At 41.3% G+C, this 17,162-nt stretch overlaps 1 protein-coding gene and 1 long non-coding RNA gene across 2 annotated transcripts; one reads left to right on the top strand and one right to left on the bottom strand.

Moving 5' to 3' along the window:
- The first annotated feature begins 8,068 nt into the window (after window positions 1-8,068).
- On the top strand, window positions 8,069-11,561 carry LOC136116907 (uncharacterized). Its single transcript, XR_010654001.2, has 2 exons — window positions 8,069-10,769; window positions 11,000-11,561. It is a non-coding gene; the product is annotated as an uncharacterized lncRNA (long non-coding RNA).
- Window positions 11,562-13,692: 2,131 nt separating this feature from the next.
- Window positions 13,693-16,274, bottom strand: LOC108010658 (nucleolar protein 11-like). The gene is made up of 4 exons (XM_036815814.3): window positions 16,082-16,274; window positions 15,854-16,018; window positions 15,432-15,795; window positions 13,693-15,131 (listed from the first exon to the last, which is right to left on the bottom strand). Exons 1-4 carry the CDS (start codon window positions 16,211-16,213, stop codon window positions 13,768-13,770), a joined length of 2,025 nt encoding a protein of 674 aa, XP_036671709.3. The 5' UTR covers window positions 16,214-16,274; the 3' UTR covers window positions 13,693-13,767.
- Between the last annotated feature and the right edge of the window lie 888 nt (window positions 16,275-17,162).

The raw sequence follows: 17,162 nt of genomic DNA, 5'->3' as shown, positions 1-17,162 counted from the left end.
CTAGGGTGGACCTGAATGGTATTGTAATCACTTGGTTTACAAATATTACGCGTTCATAGGACAATAACTACAATAAAGTTGGATCGAAATTCATTTTTTCATGAATTTCCTAAGTAAATCTTGAGTCACCCTAATGCCAACACATCCACATGGGCTTACTATAGTAAAACGCTCTCTCCGAGACAACTTCTAGACTTAACTTGGTGGAGAGATCAGACAGCAACCAATCGAAAGGCAAAAGTAACGGAAATTCCCACCATACATCATCGACTATATATGAAACGCCAGCCTAGCGCCAGAGATCGCCCCTATATATGTTCTAACTAGCGATACGTGAGTGTTCGTGGATGCCCAGCCGGTATAATGCCTTGCGATCCGATACTAAACGGTCGTCTGAGCCGCCGGGGCAATTTGCTTTTAGCCCCAGTCCGAACAGATGTTGAGTTGTGCTTTTGGTTTTTTTGTGCCTGCGATAACCGGGCATATGGCCCAAACTAATTTGCATAGTCGTCGTTAGTCATATGCCTATGAGTTGTCGAGATCTGTGAACTTCAACTTGACAGCGAAACCAAGATCGCTGGAAGCTAAACCTTCACACGTTCAAGCCGAACAAGAATATGTATTCTAAAGCTTTCTAGTTATCCATATGTTTTATATTTCAATTTCGTATCATTATAAAATCTAAATTTTTTAATATTCTACACATATGTATGTATTTTGCTTAGTAAGATCCTAATTTGTATCGATTGAATATTATTTTGCTTAAAAATCTAAATCAATTATTTTATCTAAATATTTATTAAATTTTAAATATGTATTTAATTAATAATGTATTTTAATTAGTAATTAGTAATAAACATTTATAAATCAGTATTTTTAAATAAGGTGATTTATAGATGTTATGAATGATTTCAAGTTCGGTATTTCTGTTAACGCTCTACCAAAAAGGTTTAATTAATAAATACCTTTATTCTAAAACTCAAAAAATTTGTTAAGCGAACATTATCAATTTCCGACGGCTTTAAGCTTGGATTTCCTATTTTTAATTTCTTCACTCATTAGGCTGCTATTTGTGTTTTTCCAGCCGGCAAACGATCTTCCATATCGATTTCAATGAATCAGTGTTCATTAGCAACGTCATTGAATGCGTTTTGTGGGGTCAGTTCCTCCTCCTCTGTATTTCCACCTCTCAATTACGGTCGGGGGGAAAAATAACTCCACGCAAAGGTCGTTGCTATAATTCAAGGCAAAACAAAAGAAGAGTACGGAGATACAATACAAAACTTAAGTACTATAACTTACTCGTTTGTACGCGATTGTTTTTTGCTTGGCAAAGCAGTTGGTCATAAAACCAAACTGCCAAATCATAAACGTGCATGTGTAACGACATATGGGTTTATATTAATAGTAGTTTATTTTGGGTTTTTAACGTTCAGTATACGAAATTTTGGTTTCTTTTTCGGTTGTTTCGCTGGACAGACGCTAATATTAACTTCGGTAAGCTAGCTTTATGACGTTATTTATCACTCATACAGCTAGATAACCAAAGACAACATAGCACCCTGTATAGAGTCGATTATATAACACTGGGGATTGTTGAAAGGGAAAGGAAAGTGGCCTCCTCTTTTGTTAAATTTGATGAACGCTTGTTTCTTGTCGAATTTTTCGCTTTACTTTTTTGGCCATTCAATTAGTTGCGGGCCTGGTTTTTTTGTATTATTTCTTTTAAATGTTCATAAGCCCCATGGACATTCACTCGATTTCTCGAATTCGTTTCTCCGACTTGTCGCCCACTCACGCACACAGGCATTTTCACACAGACATGGCTGTCGTCATCGGCGGCTTTGGTTTTATTTCTTATACGAACGGCTTTTGCGCAGGCGTAGCCGCCTTGAATGCATTGAGAAATGCTACGTGGAATTTTTATGCATTTTGCATAGACAGGGTAACGAGATAATGGTCGGAGAAAGGTCAAAGTTGGACGAGCGCGCGTTCGTCCAGAACCAGAACCTCGATGCCATGGGAAGAAGTGAGGAGCTGCAATGATTTTCCTTCGCTTGGAGAAATATTCCCATAAATATGCACGCTACGACGATCAACAATTATGCCCACCAAAACGAGACCCGTCTTATTCTTATTTTACTCTTACTCCCATTCGCTCGTGTATTCGCTTTCGTATTCCCAATGTTTCGGTTGGTCAAGTGACTGTAACTGGAACGACGGAAGACCAAGTCGAAGACGAGGGCCAAGACGTTGGGTGGTGGTGGGTACGGTTTGGGCCTGGGTTTGGCCTGGGCTCGGGTTCGGGTTCGGACCTGCATTGGCATTATAGCGCCGGGCCGAGTCAGTAAGTGAGTAAGCCAAGTGAACGGCTGACTGGCCTTAGCCAGGTCCACAAGTCTACAAGTCCACCAGTCTACGGCCTGCTAGACGAGCGTTCCGTAACGTAAGTTCCCACAATTATGCGCCTCGCTCGACTCCACAACTCCTCGAGTCACACACACACCACACTCCGCTGGTAATAATCGCTGAAACATAAAGCGGCGGAAAATGTTGAAAAGCAGCCAGCCAGCCAGGCGAATTTTCTGAATGTCTTACTTCACTTTACTTCACTTCACTTCACCATTTTGTTCGCCTGCCTCGAATTGTGCAATGGATATTGTGTGACGACAGTAGCCAGCCAGCCACTTACGATCTGCGATCCATTCCGGGGGCCATAGGCCCAAGTACCCGTACTGGGTGGGTAGGCGAAAAACTTTTGAAAGCATTCAAAGTCTGTGGGCCGCAGGTCTAGATCCAGATGAAAGGCTAACTGGCTAATGGAGGGTTCTTGAGGAGGCTTACACAAGGCCCTAGCTAAGCCCATATTAGTTTGCTAAGGTCCACGGTTCTTGGGAAAGATACCTGTTTACAAATAATCGATAATACATTACAGTTATCTGAAATGTTGACTATTAGTGCTGATATACTATCTACGTTTGAATATCTAGGAATATTACGAACCCAATACCCTATAGATATCTGTGATTAATGCAAACTACCCTGCTATTTTCCGCTGTCTAAGCAAGTCTTGAAATAATCTAATCATCTACTTGGCTGCTGTTTCTATGTGGATTCAAGCAGCAGGGGACTTTTATTGAAATTTCTTCAAATACGCTTTTAAGGTTAATTTGCACTTGCAGTCAACACACCTTTGATATAGGTCCCCCTATATTATACACCCAACCCAGACCCGAACGAACCTCTCGACTTAGGCCGATGACGTGAATTACAGAATCAACATAATACCCATACCAAATATAGAGACATACTCGGTTCGAGTTGACGCCTAGTCGCTGACCGCAAGTCATACTCAAATAGTTCCAAGAACAAATCACACATCACGCGAAATGGAGGGGATACATCAGCATATTCAAATGGGCTGGGGCTGCGGCTGGGGCTGGGGCTGAATGAGATGCCGCCGCTGATTGGGCCCATAAAAGAGCCGAAAGAGGGGACTTCGCCTAGGCCTAGATCGCAGATCTGCGCATATATAGGAAACTGATTACCAAATCGATTTCGAGTAGCCCCGAAACACGTTTTCTTCGGCCGAAGCCAGAAAATCAAGAGTTGTCTGTGCATATGAGATGAGGTAGATGACGATAACGCTATTGAAAATTCTGGAAGCGTGTGTCGCTCTTATAGAGCCGGATGTCTAAAGAATTTGCTCACGATCTACAATACGTACCTTCTATATGCGATCGGTGGTGTGTGTGCGAGTGAGTGTGCCTGTGGGGTTATATCAAACAGCTGCGAATGCAAATGACATACCCAGATATCTTGAAGTTGGAAAATACGGCGAACTAAAACTTGAACATTGAGTTGTGTTGGATGGTGCCGCGATCTCCGAGGATTTCACACTGAATCGGGCACTAAAACTGCACTAGTTTTTGATATTATTTCGGCCAAGTGTGACTCTGGTCTCCAAAGATTTTTGATTTTTCAAGATTTTGGCTCTGGCACCGGATTGCTTTAGCACACACCTTCAACGCCGCCAAACGCTTCTAAACTAAATTCAGTTTTGGTAAAAATGCGACAAACGAGCTCCAGATCAGCTTCTTGAGACGTCCGACGTCGACGTCGGCGCAGGTATATTGTATATAAGACCTCGACCAGGTATCTCGTCGGTGTGAGCCGCCCCTGCGTTGGTGTGCCGATGATCCGATCGCTTACCTGTAGCGCCGACTGCGACGCCGGCAGCGTAGTTACCTGATTTTCGGGTTTTTGTTTTTGCCCTGCGAGTGGCGAGCGACCCATGATTTCCCGCCAAATGAGAGGCATACAGGTAACACAGGTAAGAGACAAGTACAAAGCCTGCCCAGGTGCCGCTGTGTGCGTGAGTGGGCCTCTCTCCGCGCGGTTGTGTGCGTGCGGCAAGGTGTATGTACCACACACACATGGACTACAGTCTATAAGCTAGAGATGGCTGAAAGACGTTGCCTAACGATTGTCTAGGTGGCTGTGGCTAAGGCTATTGATTTTAGATTTCAACAATGCGGGTGAAAAATGCTCAAAATTATATTGCACGAAAGCTGAAATTATAAAGGCTGGCATTACGATGGGTCTACAGGGTGAGCTATTTGAAATGCCTATTGTTTCCAACGAATATGTGTTTTAAATGGGTCTTAATGTATATGAAGGAGAACTTAAAGATAAGATTCAAATATTGAAAATGATTCAACTATGCGCGGATCCACGGGGGGAATATAGGGGATCTTACCCCCCACTCAGGTAGAAAAGTAGATTTAATATGTATTTTAATAAAATTGTTTGATTTCTCCTTGTATTTCTACCTTATATTTCAACATGTTAATGACCTTCCCATTCGGAGTCGTCCTTATAAGAAAAGTTCTGAGGGATCGTACTAACAATGTAAAAAATGTATGCCAAAACCTACACCGATCTTTAAATATCAAATGTCTGCATCTATTCACTTGTTTTATTATACACTAACGTAATTACCCACCCTGTATTCCACGATATCCCATCTAAAAACCCAAACTGAAACCCTGTTGAGCACATAAAACTGGACGATTTCTGGTTGTGTTTTTTGTTGGTCCTCGGCAAATTTGTTGTCTGGTAAGTTAACTTTTGCCAAAAATATACAAAAAGACTGAATAATGCGCGAAAAAGCCACAAAAAATAAAACACGACAAAAACCCAAAATAAAATGAAAGAAGCCCGCAAATATCAAGAGAAACTTGATCAAGAGTTAAGAGGTCGACCGAAAGTTGCCCATCTGACTTAGCCGGGCAGCATACTCCTCTATAAAGAGGAGTGTGAAAATTAACAGCTGATCTTAGATGTGGATAACGCCAAGGGATCCATTTGTGGAATGATATGATCTGGTGGGAATAAAGTTAAGAAATGAAATTTATTATGGGCGAGAAATGAATGTCAAACTTAACTAAAAAAATATAATGATATTTGTAAGTAAATTAATTTTATATTTCTTTATACAATAATTAATAATAAATAACTAATAATAAATAAGCAATCAAACGCTAAAAATTCCATTTACAATTTTGATATAAATAAAAAAATATAAAATCAGAACGTGAAATTCTTGAATAATAAATATGAACATGTTTCAAGGTTGTTACTAGATTTTCAAAATGTTACTTAAACGAAATTTTAAATGTTTTTATATTAATTCTAAGAATTGTGTGACAGCTGTTCATAAGCATTTCAAATCACCATAAGATTAAAGCCGAGCAAGATTATCTTTATTCATTGCATGAACTATCCCAATGGAAAAATCCCGGAACGGATCATCCCTCGTTCCTTGCAAATCCTTCTTGTTTCAAAGACCCAACCTGAACCTACCCATTTCAAACAACTGCTGCTGGGAACCCACGTACCGCACGCAATCAACTGTAGCGCAATGGCCACGCAACAACCAGCAAAGAATAAAAAAATCACTTTTATGGCAAAGATCAAACTGGCAGAAAAACAACAGCGACGACGAAAAATACGTTACCAAGGTAGGCCGACGACGATCACTTCAACTGACGATGTTGCCTTTGCACTGAGAAAAATGTAGTCCTCGTTATTTCATTCTTTATAATTTCGCCTAATAATCAATAATACTTATCGAAACTATTCAACAAAAATAAAAACATTAAGGCCCAAAACAATCCTAAATCTAAAAAGCAATAATAAATATTGCATCTCCTAACATTGTTTATAAAATAAATTAAAGTCCTTAAGGGTTCCTTATAATGCAGCTAACATGATAACATTGTTTTTAATACATATACTAATAATACTATCTAATTTAGTAATTCAATATTTATTGTTGATTGTATTTTGGCTGATTTATATTAATGTGCTTTATCCGAAACAACTCCGTGACAACCTTTTCTTGGTACATTTTCCCTCAGTGTACTGCTGCTGCGTGGCAGCGACAACAACAGCAACGTCAACATCAACAGCAGCGGCAACAACAACAGCAGCGACAGCGAACAGCAAAGAAATGGCCGTTAAAGTTGCCAGGCAAATGGCAAAAGTCAGGGGCGTAGCTCGATCCAGGGTTTGCCCCACTGTTCCAGAAGAAAAGACGGGGCTTTAGCTCCCCTTTCGAGTGCGACGTGAGCAGTTCCCTGGGCACGTTTTTCGGTTTTTTCTCCTTGTTTAATTTTATTTTTTCTTGATTTCTTCTTGTATTTTTTTGGCGTGGCCGACGACGCCCGTTTGCCATCATAAAAGAAGTCAATTGAATTTAAATTTAAAGTACATAATGGCCAAGTGAAGGAGGTGAGTTGCCCCAACCGAAGGGGGAGGGGGTGGAGAGTGGCGAAGGCAACGCTGCCGCCTTTCGAATTTCACAAAGTCATCCGTGTGGTTTTTGTTGCTGGAGCTGGCTTTTTGCTGTTGGGGCCTCAAACTCTTTTGATGTTGTTGTTGGCTGTGTGGGATTGAAGACTATGTATAGGCATATATATAGGTATACGTATTTCATGTACAAGGCCCAGGCACGCAAGGCTTTTGGCTTTCGAGCAAGAGATATATCCATGTGCAGTTGTGTCCGTTGCTCTTTTGATTTAAACGTGCTTAAATTTAAAGATCAAATTGCCTGAGTTGCGTTTACTTTTTTCGATTTCGGGGACTTTTCGGGGGAGGGCTATTTGTCGGTAGGCCCAGGAATTTTGAATCGTAGACGGGCAAAACCGCAGTAATCAGGCAGAAATTGTATAGAAATAAGCAACGTTGCAATGACTCACAGATTGAAATGTCGCTTTTTGTTGGCGGATATGGTTAGCAATTTATTTAGAAAGCCAGAGACTCGAGTGCCCCCACAGATTCGGAGGCTGACACACATATTTCAGCTTTATTCACATTTCGCCCACCGCTCGGACAATTTCGCTGGAAAAAATGATTAAGTGATTAGGGGCTTTTGCGGCTGGCTAACATTCAGAAACGAAAGACTTAGGCAACGAACTTGCCCATAACCTATTGACATTATGACGCGGCGAGCAGAAGGTTGTCCCCCTCGCACCCGTCTCCCCTCTCTTTCCCCCTCTCTCTGTCTTTCACTTGCATCTCGCTTCGACTTGGAAATTTGCATTGTTTGCCAACGTTGCGACCTCCCGATTTGTCTGCCTGCCAAGCAAACGTGAGATGAGTTGGGGTTTGCTCATTTACCGCCTTTCTGCCTCCGCCGCTGGGAACGTGCAGAGAAAATATTTGACTTTTTGCGCACACAGTTATGGATATATAAATATGTCAAAAGTTTTGTTTGTCTTTCTGTAGCGGGCATTGTGGGAAAGTGCGAGGTTCTGGGCCCGAAGCTCTCTGACGACAGTCTGCCAGAGATCTTATCGGGTATACGACTCTGGTTGATATCGAATTTGGAAATGAACAATATTAGTTTGTGTCTAAAGGGTAGTCTAAAGGGTTCTAGTACCTTTAAATATTACAATTACATAATCCTATAAAGGCCATTTTAAGAATGCACATTTAAATATAAAATATGATATAATCAGTATTATTATGATTTAATATGTATTAGTTTTATTTATTACCAATTACTCAATACCACTAACACCGATACTTATAGACTACGTAACACCCAGTTATCTTCCTTGAGAGCCAAACTAGTTCCCCTGCATAAACCATAGAATCCATTCACTTTGGGCTCTATCGGTTTCCAGATCATTTCACAATTCAAAGACCCGGCCTGGCCATTGTCCGCGATCTCCAAATGACCAGGTTAATAAGCATATTCCAATGGAAACCAGTTGGCCCCACTGGCGGAGCCAAGCCCCTGGGGTGGGAGCCGTTTACCCTCCTCTAACACTATACGCGTAGCCAATGACCGGCCATATTTACCCTCTCCGTGCGGAAACCCTATTGAGCCGGAGCCAGAACTAATAAAACTCATTAAACCCAACATGTTTGGGCCTAGACAAAGGCCCCTGTCTATGCCCAATTTGAATAATCTCCTACGCAGAGAGCTATACTATGCCCAGAACGAATGGGGAAGACGTAGACCCGAAAAGAGTCAATAATCTGATTGGGGGGCGAACGAGAACGCCGTTCAATTAAAGGCAAAACTCAAATTAATGAAACGAAAATAAAAATAAATTAACCAAAGCCTCAGCTCGAATCCAAATCTGAGCCGAACCCGAAAGAAAGCGACCGCGCGGCGAAACCCACCAAACCAGCAGCCTCTGAAAAAAGAGAGAATCAAAATGATAACTTTTCAGTTCGGAGCGAAACTGTACCCCCCTGTTCGGCATCGGCATCGGCATTATAATGATCACCGAGATCATGATGATGCTGCGCGGAGGGGGAAGAGCCGAGGAGCAGGCGTACAGGCCAGAAACAGAACACAAAAGGTGGCTCTGGCTGGAACCCGAACCCGAACTTCCACCGGCAAATGGCCAAGATCGATACAATTTTCGAGCACCAGTCTGGTTTTCGGGCATTAAAGAGTCAGAGAACAGTAACAATGCGGAGTCACAGATACAAAGATACCTAGATACCCGGCTACATGGCCACATAGCTGTATGGCGGGGCACCGAGACAAAGTCACCTTTTCGGCTATGCGGGGGGGACCAAAGTCGTGGAATGGGAACAAGATCATTGCATTTTTGCTGGCTGCTGTCGCTGCTGTTTTTGTTTTTGTTGCAGCCTCGAAGCCAGTTTCGCCCCAGCTTGGTAACAAGTTTGGCTGAAAAATTCTAAAAATAATGCCGGCCGGTTTGTCGTTTCGAAAAAATCAAAAACAAAAAGGGGACTACGAAAAGAAAGAGTGGGCCCAACTCCAGAGATGTTGCATCCGCGTGTGAGTGTGAGTGAGTGGAGGGAGGGCAAGAAAAATAACCAAAAAGAGTAACATTTCAAGGGAAGGCACAAAGGATGCCAGCACAGGGCCGAGTCGCTGGCAAGGGCCAAGTGCCAAGTCACTCGGTTCGCCTTACAGGCAGCTGCACTTGGTCCAGGGATGGGCACAAATCACAAACGATTCTTGGAAAATTCCAGATCTAACTATCATTATATATATATTGATTTAATAGTATATCGAGAGAGATTACTTTAAAGACCAACGAGCATAGTAAATAACTCATTTAAGTGTTTAAAACTACTACTAATAACTGCTACCTTATTATATGATGCTTGAGATCAAAGTTTTATTTATTAAATTTTTAAAAAAGGTTATTACAATTATATACATAAAAGATATGTTTCTTATTTGTATGAAGCCTATGTGTTCGGAGTTGAAATACAAAAATAATAGATTCAAATTGCAAGAACTAAACTAATTTGATTCAAAAATTCTCAAAACATTTTTCCCTCTACCGCTTAAAAGGCAGAATCCTCTACAGGCCATGCACCGAAAATAATCATTGTCTGTTAGTTTTATTTTTAAAAAACGTGTATACTAGAGCCCTGCATAAGTAACCTGACTTGTATTTCAAATTTGGATTGGGTACTCAAATTACCCAAATTGTATACCCATGCAGGGCTTTAGTCCATATTATAACAACATATCACACTTTTTATTCCTGTCCGTAAGAATCTGACAGAAGCAGGCCATTCACAATTAAAATCACAGCTAATGTTTGTTCGATCTTTGCTGAAAACTGAATTAAATAGACGATTTAATATTTTTTAATTAATTGCCAAAATGTTTTAACCAGATAGGATATTGTGTCGGCAATAATTGTATAGACAATGTTTCAGAAAGTCTAAAAAGAAATATTTAAATAATTCCAAGCCCAAAGTTTTAATGATGTTATCCTAAAATCTGTAGTCACCGTGATTTAGAGAGTGCATCCCTGGTGCAGGCTGATGTTGCACCTTAGACCTTCAGAGCATCACCAATCTCGGGCCCAATCCCTGGCCGGTCCGGTCCGGTTGGCTCTGGTCCCGAATCCCAGTCCCTAGTGCCTGGCCCTGATGATCATGACGCTGCTAAATGTGGCCGGTGGTGCCCAGCATGGGGCAGGGGCAGCCAGTTTGTGGTGCTGTCCCCTCATCTCTTAGCGTTTGTTTGCAACAAGTAACGCGCATCTGCATCTGTATCTGTGGAGGTATCTGCGGCAGTGTTTGCCGGGCCAAAGAGTTGGTTACCTGTGCTGGCCGTGCTACCTGCGCACAGGTAGGCGTATGCATGTACCCCGGCATGTGTGTCTGAGCCCATGTCCTTCGTCTTGCCGCGGATGCAGCAGCCAGCGGTCAGCAGAGGCAGCGCAGCATCGGCTGCAAACCATCATTATGTTCAGGTATACCTGTCTATATACTTATACCCACTCTCTACACGCTTTATATAAGGGCCAGCAGATTGTGATTGTGTCTCCTGGTATGACTTGGCAACTTGCTTTTGGTTATGGGGTAGCTAGGCGTTGGGCTCTTCTGCCTCTGCTTAATGGTTTTAGGAAATCGAAAATTAAATAATTTATCTCGATTTTATGACGTTACAAGCAGGTTTTTATACCTCTCTTCTCCCATCCAGCACGCGATAAATCTTCGGCTTACAATCAGGAGAAATGCTGCAAGAACAAAAAGCACACATGCCTTCGAGTCGACCGTAATTTGAATAGCCGCAGTTCTAATGCCATAAAAAAGCGATGCTGCCAGTGGCCCCTGACCCTCGTCGTAATCAAAATCCCCGAGTGAATCAACCGTGGAGGAGAGCTATTTTTAAAAGCCCCATCTTGACTTGCTCATTATATTCCTCGTTTTTGGCTGGTCATCGCTCTCAAGTGGTTCGTTCACGTCGAGATTGATTCGAAAGAAAGGTGCAGAGAAAGTGCTAAAGGGGCAGTGGACTTGCTCCAAGTGGTTGTCACTGGGCCTTCGTCTTTACACAGAAATTAATCACGGCCTGCTCGAAAAAATAATTTTTTATTCAACATTAAAATTATGGAAATTATGTAATGCTTATTATAAGTTTAATCAATATGCCATAGCACAATTTTATTGATAACCAATTCAAACGATTACAAAAAAATTATCATATATTTTCTGTTTTCTATATTTATAAAAATACATACAACCTAAATTTTGTAAAATTATTTTAGGAACAGTTTTGAATCAAAGCAAAAATATCATCCGTAAAAATGCAGAAGGCCAATATAACCATTTTGTTTTCCAGGACACTCCTTTGCGCTCCTTTTGTAGTTTTACTCAAAAATTTTCAAAAAATCGGTACAGGAAATCCGCGTTTTCAAAACAAGTTTTATTTTGATCAAAAAAATAAAAATCTGAAATCATTATTTTTGATTTTTTGCGCAGGAATAATGTTCTTTTTTTACTTTTATTATAAAATAAAAAAATAATCATTATATCTCAGTTTTATTTTTTTATTAAAAATAATGATTTTTTTTGAGTTTTAAAATAAAACTCATAAGGATTACGGTCCCTGGTATTGGACAGTTCCTATACTTATCTTTATGCTGGTTCTTACCATTAAAAAAAAATGAGATCCCATTTCAAAATTATAATTTTTTTAGTAAGTCAATTCATAGTCTGACTATATTTTTTGATATAGATATGTTTCCAACTCCGCAAGGTTCAAATATTCTCCAGCAAAGTCGATACACACATATTAAGTTACTATACTTTAGCTTCGACAGGAACGAATAGCTGAAGTAAGTTAAGTATACTCAGTTTTAAATTTGTATTTTTACGTATGTAATATTTTGTATATAACGAACAAATTGAGAGATGCCAATATGTTTTTACATGTGTAATGATTTGCTGATTGCGGACAGGAGCGACTTGTCTCTCTGGTCGCATGTGCTCGTATCGTTAGCGATTGATGGCAGCTGGTACAGTTTTGATAATGGCCAAGATACTTACTTTGTGGTCACTTTGATGTGGTTTTCACGAGCTTAAAGTGGACATTGCATATGTATAATCTGCAAGACTTGAAAATGACATGATCCAACTTAGCTTGACTTTAAATCTTATTCATCTCCACATTACATACTTTGATTAAAATTTCAGTTTACTGTTTCTTTAGAAAACTGTAAGGTCTTTTCACCGCAGTAGTAATGCAACAATTGCATTACGATTTATGGATAGATTTCTTTTAAACAAATTTGTAAAATAATAACTATTTTTTAGGGGGCTTACTTCATATACTTCTGAGTATAATTTATAAGTCTTAAAAAATTCGATTCTAATTTTTTAACTACCTAGATATTTAAAGACAACTTTATTATTATTTTTATAATAATATGCGAAAACAAGAGAGATTGCTTTAGTCGACTATCAGATACCCGTTACTCAGCTACGGGGAATGGAAAGGAGAGACAGACTTGTAGTTGCTTGACTTTTTAAAGAATGGTCCGAATTGAACAATTTTTGGCCTGTAGATGGACATTTATAATCAAAACAAGATCTCATTTATATTTTTCAAAAAAATTAAAAAATGTCGGTGCTATACGGGTTTTAGCGTTATGGGCGTAAGAGTGTGCTGTGCAAGAACCTCAAGATTCTCCACGCCAAAACCCAACTTTGTAGCTTTTACATTTTTCGAGATCTCAGCGTTCATACTGGCAGACTGACTGTCATGGCTAGATCGATTCGACTAGTGATCCTGACCAAGAATATATATACTTTAAAGGTTTGGAAACGCTTCCTTCTAATTGTTACATACCGACGGATCCCTTTAACTCTACGAGTACCGGGTATAGGAAGGGTTTTCTTGAGCCCAAAATAAAACATTCTTTTTCTTAAGGTCGGAAATTTGTATGGCTAGATGTCATTCAAAAGTAATCGTCTGCCTGCTAAATTTTGTATCAAACTGAAAAATATATTTTTTGCTAGTCCCGACGCCATCTTTTAACAATCTTCAACTTTTTTTGCAGCCAATTTCTCGAAATAGCATTAGATAAATTTGTATTCTATATCCCCAATAGGCTTCAAATATTGTCAATGAACGCCATCTTTTAGGATTGAATATAGCTGGTCGTGGTGTACTATAGAAAACAACTCCTGTTGACAATTGCTAAAACACACATATTTACAGCTTGACTTCTGAAATTTTCAATAGCGATTAGGAATGCTGAAAACTAGTGCCCCAAGCAGCGGCGTAGCCATGTCTTGGAAAGGCGTTTTCAAAACAAATTTTTATAGCATACTACCACAGACCAATCTTACATGTTCTCCTGATAAAAATGTAAGAAAAATCAAAAGAAGTTTAAGTAAATTCTAGCTTTATTTGGCTTAAAATGTATGAAAAGAACTTAAGGGTTAAAGTTCTTTAATCCTTTTTTAATAGAGCACCACCTCATCGATGCTATACCACCTGGTAGAGTAAATGGGTTTTATCTTACGCTTCTCCACAATATTCGAGAGCAGCGGCACCAAATTAGCTAAATCGAATAGACTGTCCTCGTAAAAGGATAGCAGATTGGCCCACTTTGTTAGCGTCTCGAGCAGCGCCTCGTCCTTGGAGATGCTAAGCAGGGTGAAGTGGGAGGTCAAGAGGCAGCCGAACCATTGCAGGGCTTGAACTTCCGTCTGAACGAGCGAGGAATCCCGGTTGGGTCGCTCCTCTAGCTGGACACTGGGTTCATCGATTAGTGTATACAGGTGGTTCATCAGAAGCTGGACATGGGAAAGCTCCAGCCTCTGACGAAGGTGCTCTTCGATGCCGCTTGCGTCGAAACTGCAGGCTAGCACTGCATTCACCAACTCGTCGTTAGACCGAATTTTCTTCAATGGTTTATCTTTCGCATCGCCATTAACGAGAAAGCTATTTGTGCTTTGATCTAATGCAAAACGCAGCGACCAGGCTAACATTCTCTCAGAAATATTACTGTAGCGACGCAGGCACATTAGCACATGCTCTGTGTTCTCGGTCTTGATAAAAAGTGTGAGAATTTTCTCTATGATCTCCTCTTCGCCGGCTCCACTTCTTTCCAGCTGCCGGACCAAGGCCTGTACAGCTATGTTCTTTGGTCCCGTATCAAAGAAGTTCGTCATAAGAGTGACACTCACGTCCTCCAACCCGTTCTCGCAGCTGGCGATCTCTCCATGGACGTGTTGCTTGATAATTTCATCCATCTCCTGGTCCACTAACTCGGGAGGATCGTAGGCCACATTCCTGCCATCTGCCTTTTGGATATCCAGTGTAGGCAGCTGATTTTTTATCTTACATTTTAAAGCTGAGTAGTTGAATGGCTTTGTACTGCCACCAAACTTGATTACGGACTCCAGGTACTCCTCCTCGTTTATGTGATCCAGTTCAATGGGGGTAAGGTGGGTGTCACTAAACTGGGATCCCAGCATATCCACCAAAACCTCTCGATTCATTCGGTACCGCACGGCGGCTATATTCTGTCCCATAGCCAGCAGGATGTGCTCATCGCCAGCCCAAAGGCGAGAGAAGTCCAGGTACACCTTGAAGTACTGCTTGGCATTCACGACTTTAAACTGGGTGTTGTAGACCAACAGCGAGGCGCCCTCCTGTCCGTAGTTTGCGCCGTAGATGGCGGCAAAGTTCCGCGAGACTCCATGCACAGATAACTTGCTCTCCACGTTCAGCTCCGCCAGCATGGACACAAATTGTCCGGGCGACCGCTCCGATGTGGAGCGCACATCCAGATTCAGCATAAAGATACGCTTGTCGGACCCTAGAAATAAAGTATTTAATGAATCAGGGCTTTTATGGTAGTTATCGTTGAAGAGACAGTGCGCTCCCCATTTATCTAAGTAAAATGGTTCATGCCATAGACTTCTTTTTTATAACAAGTTTGCGATAAACGTGTAAACTATTTTATGGAAGCTTATGGAGAAGATATTTTAAATTTTAAAAGACTAGTCAGAAGGATATATTTGTTTGATGGATACTAAAAAAGTTGATAGCTAGCTAATGCACAATCTCCTTACCCATCTTAGCCTGTACAATGCGGTTTATAATGCACACTACTCACAGATAGTTAGAAGTTGGGGGGCTGCGTCGCCCTCTACGACGGCATAGCCTGTGGGGCGGACCTCCTCCCGTTTGATGAGATACTGCCGCCGACTGAAGTTGGTCAAGGAGAGCCGGATGAGCTGCAGTTCGCCAGTTGCCTTCGTTTCCTCGAAATAGGTTAGAACCTGCTGACCCTGGGCCAAGGTGTAAACCGAGGGCTTGCTGATGACCTTGCTGTTGGCAAGAGTAAGTTGCTCAGCCGTGTCCTCCTTTTGATCCTTGCGAGAGGCTATCGCCTCTGAGAGCGTTTGGCAATGCCCATCGCTGAAGAGGACCAAGGCCTCCTGGTTGGTTTCTACCAGATGGGCAATGCTTTTTTGGAACTGCAAGGTAGGGTAAGGTAGTGAATACCATGGTTAAGCAATTATTGTGTATCCGTACCTTCAGTTTCTTGCACTTGGTCACATCACTGGTGTCCACATCCCACATACGCAGCGAGTGGTTTCCGAAGACGCCCACATATTTCTGGCTGATGCGGTCGTAAATAACCTTGGAGGATAGCTTCTCCGGCAGGGACCAACTGAGCAACTGTTTTTGTGTGCTGATCTGCGGGGAACGACATTCATTGTTTGGAAACTACATATGTATTTCTTTGAGACCAGAACTCACATTCAAAACTACCACAACATTGCGAGCGAGTGTTGTAACTACATTCCCCTTCTCCCTGTCCGCGGCTAGACCCAAAAACTCCTTGGGGTCCGGTATGGGAAACAGGTTGTAATAGGACAGGAACTTGGACATTATTTAAGCTAAGTAAAATAAAAACAATTGCAACACGTGCAAACTAGTGACGATATCTATCGTTGCGTTATCGACGTTATCGATGGTTTAGCGAGCACCCCAGCGGATACACCAACCAAGCAAATATATTCAGCCTGGGCCCAAGCCATATCATAACAAAATTTCAGAATTTAAATTAAGTATATAAGTATCCTTTTAGCAGAACCACCACTAATACAATCTCCGACGAGCTCTCCATTGGAAACACGCAGAACTCCACCTTCACCAGTTACTTGGCAGCTAATTCGAACTGGAGGATGCGCTGGCGGCTTTTATAGGGAGAAAAGAAGGTCGTCCGATTAGGGACAGCTGGAGTAGCCATTACCAACCATTACTAGGATACTGGGCGACTTCCTGCAGCATCAGGCCGAACAGCCGTTCCCATTTCCTTAAGGTCCATATGCTTTTTGGGATTCGGAGCTGAGCTGCAGATGGCTCGGGAAAGATGCCGAAGCATCCGGAAGACGAGAAGGAAGCTTCAAACTACTATTTTACATAAATAAAATATTCGTTGAATATTCCTTTATTTTAGTTTCTTTGTGCACCAGCACACTCTTCCTTTTTAAATTGCCCCAATTGATTTGTTTTCCGTTTGTCAACAACTTTGAAAACTTCGCTCACACCTACAAAGAATACGATTTTTCGACTAGTGAAACTATTAGCCGATCTGAGTACTAGGCTTATGGAGAAAAAAGGAGGGTATATAACGTTTTTCATTGTTATACCCGTTACTCGTAGATAAAAGGGTATACTAGATTCGTCGGAAAGTATGTAACGGGTAGAAAGAAGCGATTTCGACCTATAAAGTATAAATAGTCATGATCAGGATCACTACCCGAGTCGATCTAGCCATGTCCGTCTGTCCGTCCGTATGAACGCTGGGATTTCGGAAACTGTAAGAGCTAGAAAT

This window comes from Drosophila suzukii, chromosome 3, assembly GCF_043229965.1.
Source record: "Drosophila suzukii chromosome 3, CBGP_Dsuzu_IsoJpt1.0, whole genome shotgun sequence".
NCBI classification, from domain to species: domain Eukaryota; kingdom Metazoa; phylum Arthropoda; class Insecta; order Diptera; family Drosophilidae; genus Drosophila; species Drosophila suzukii.
The sequence above is the reverse complement of the archived record's forward strand: the minus strand, read 5'-3'. Positions and strand labels throughout refer to the sequence as shown.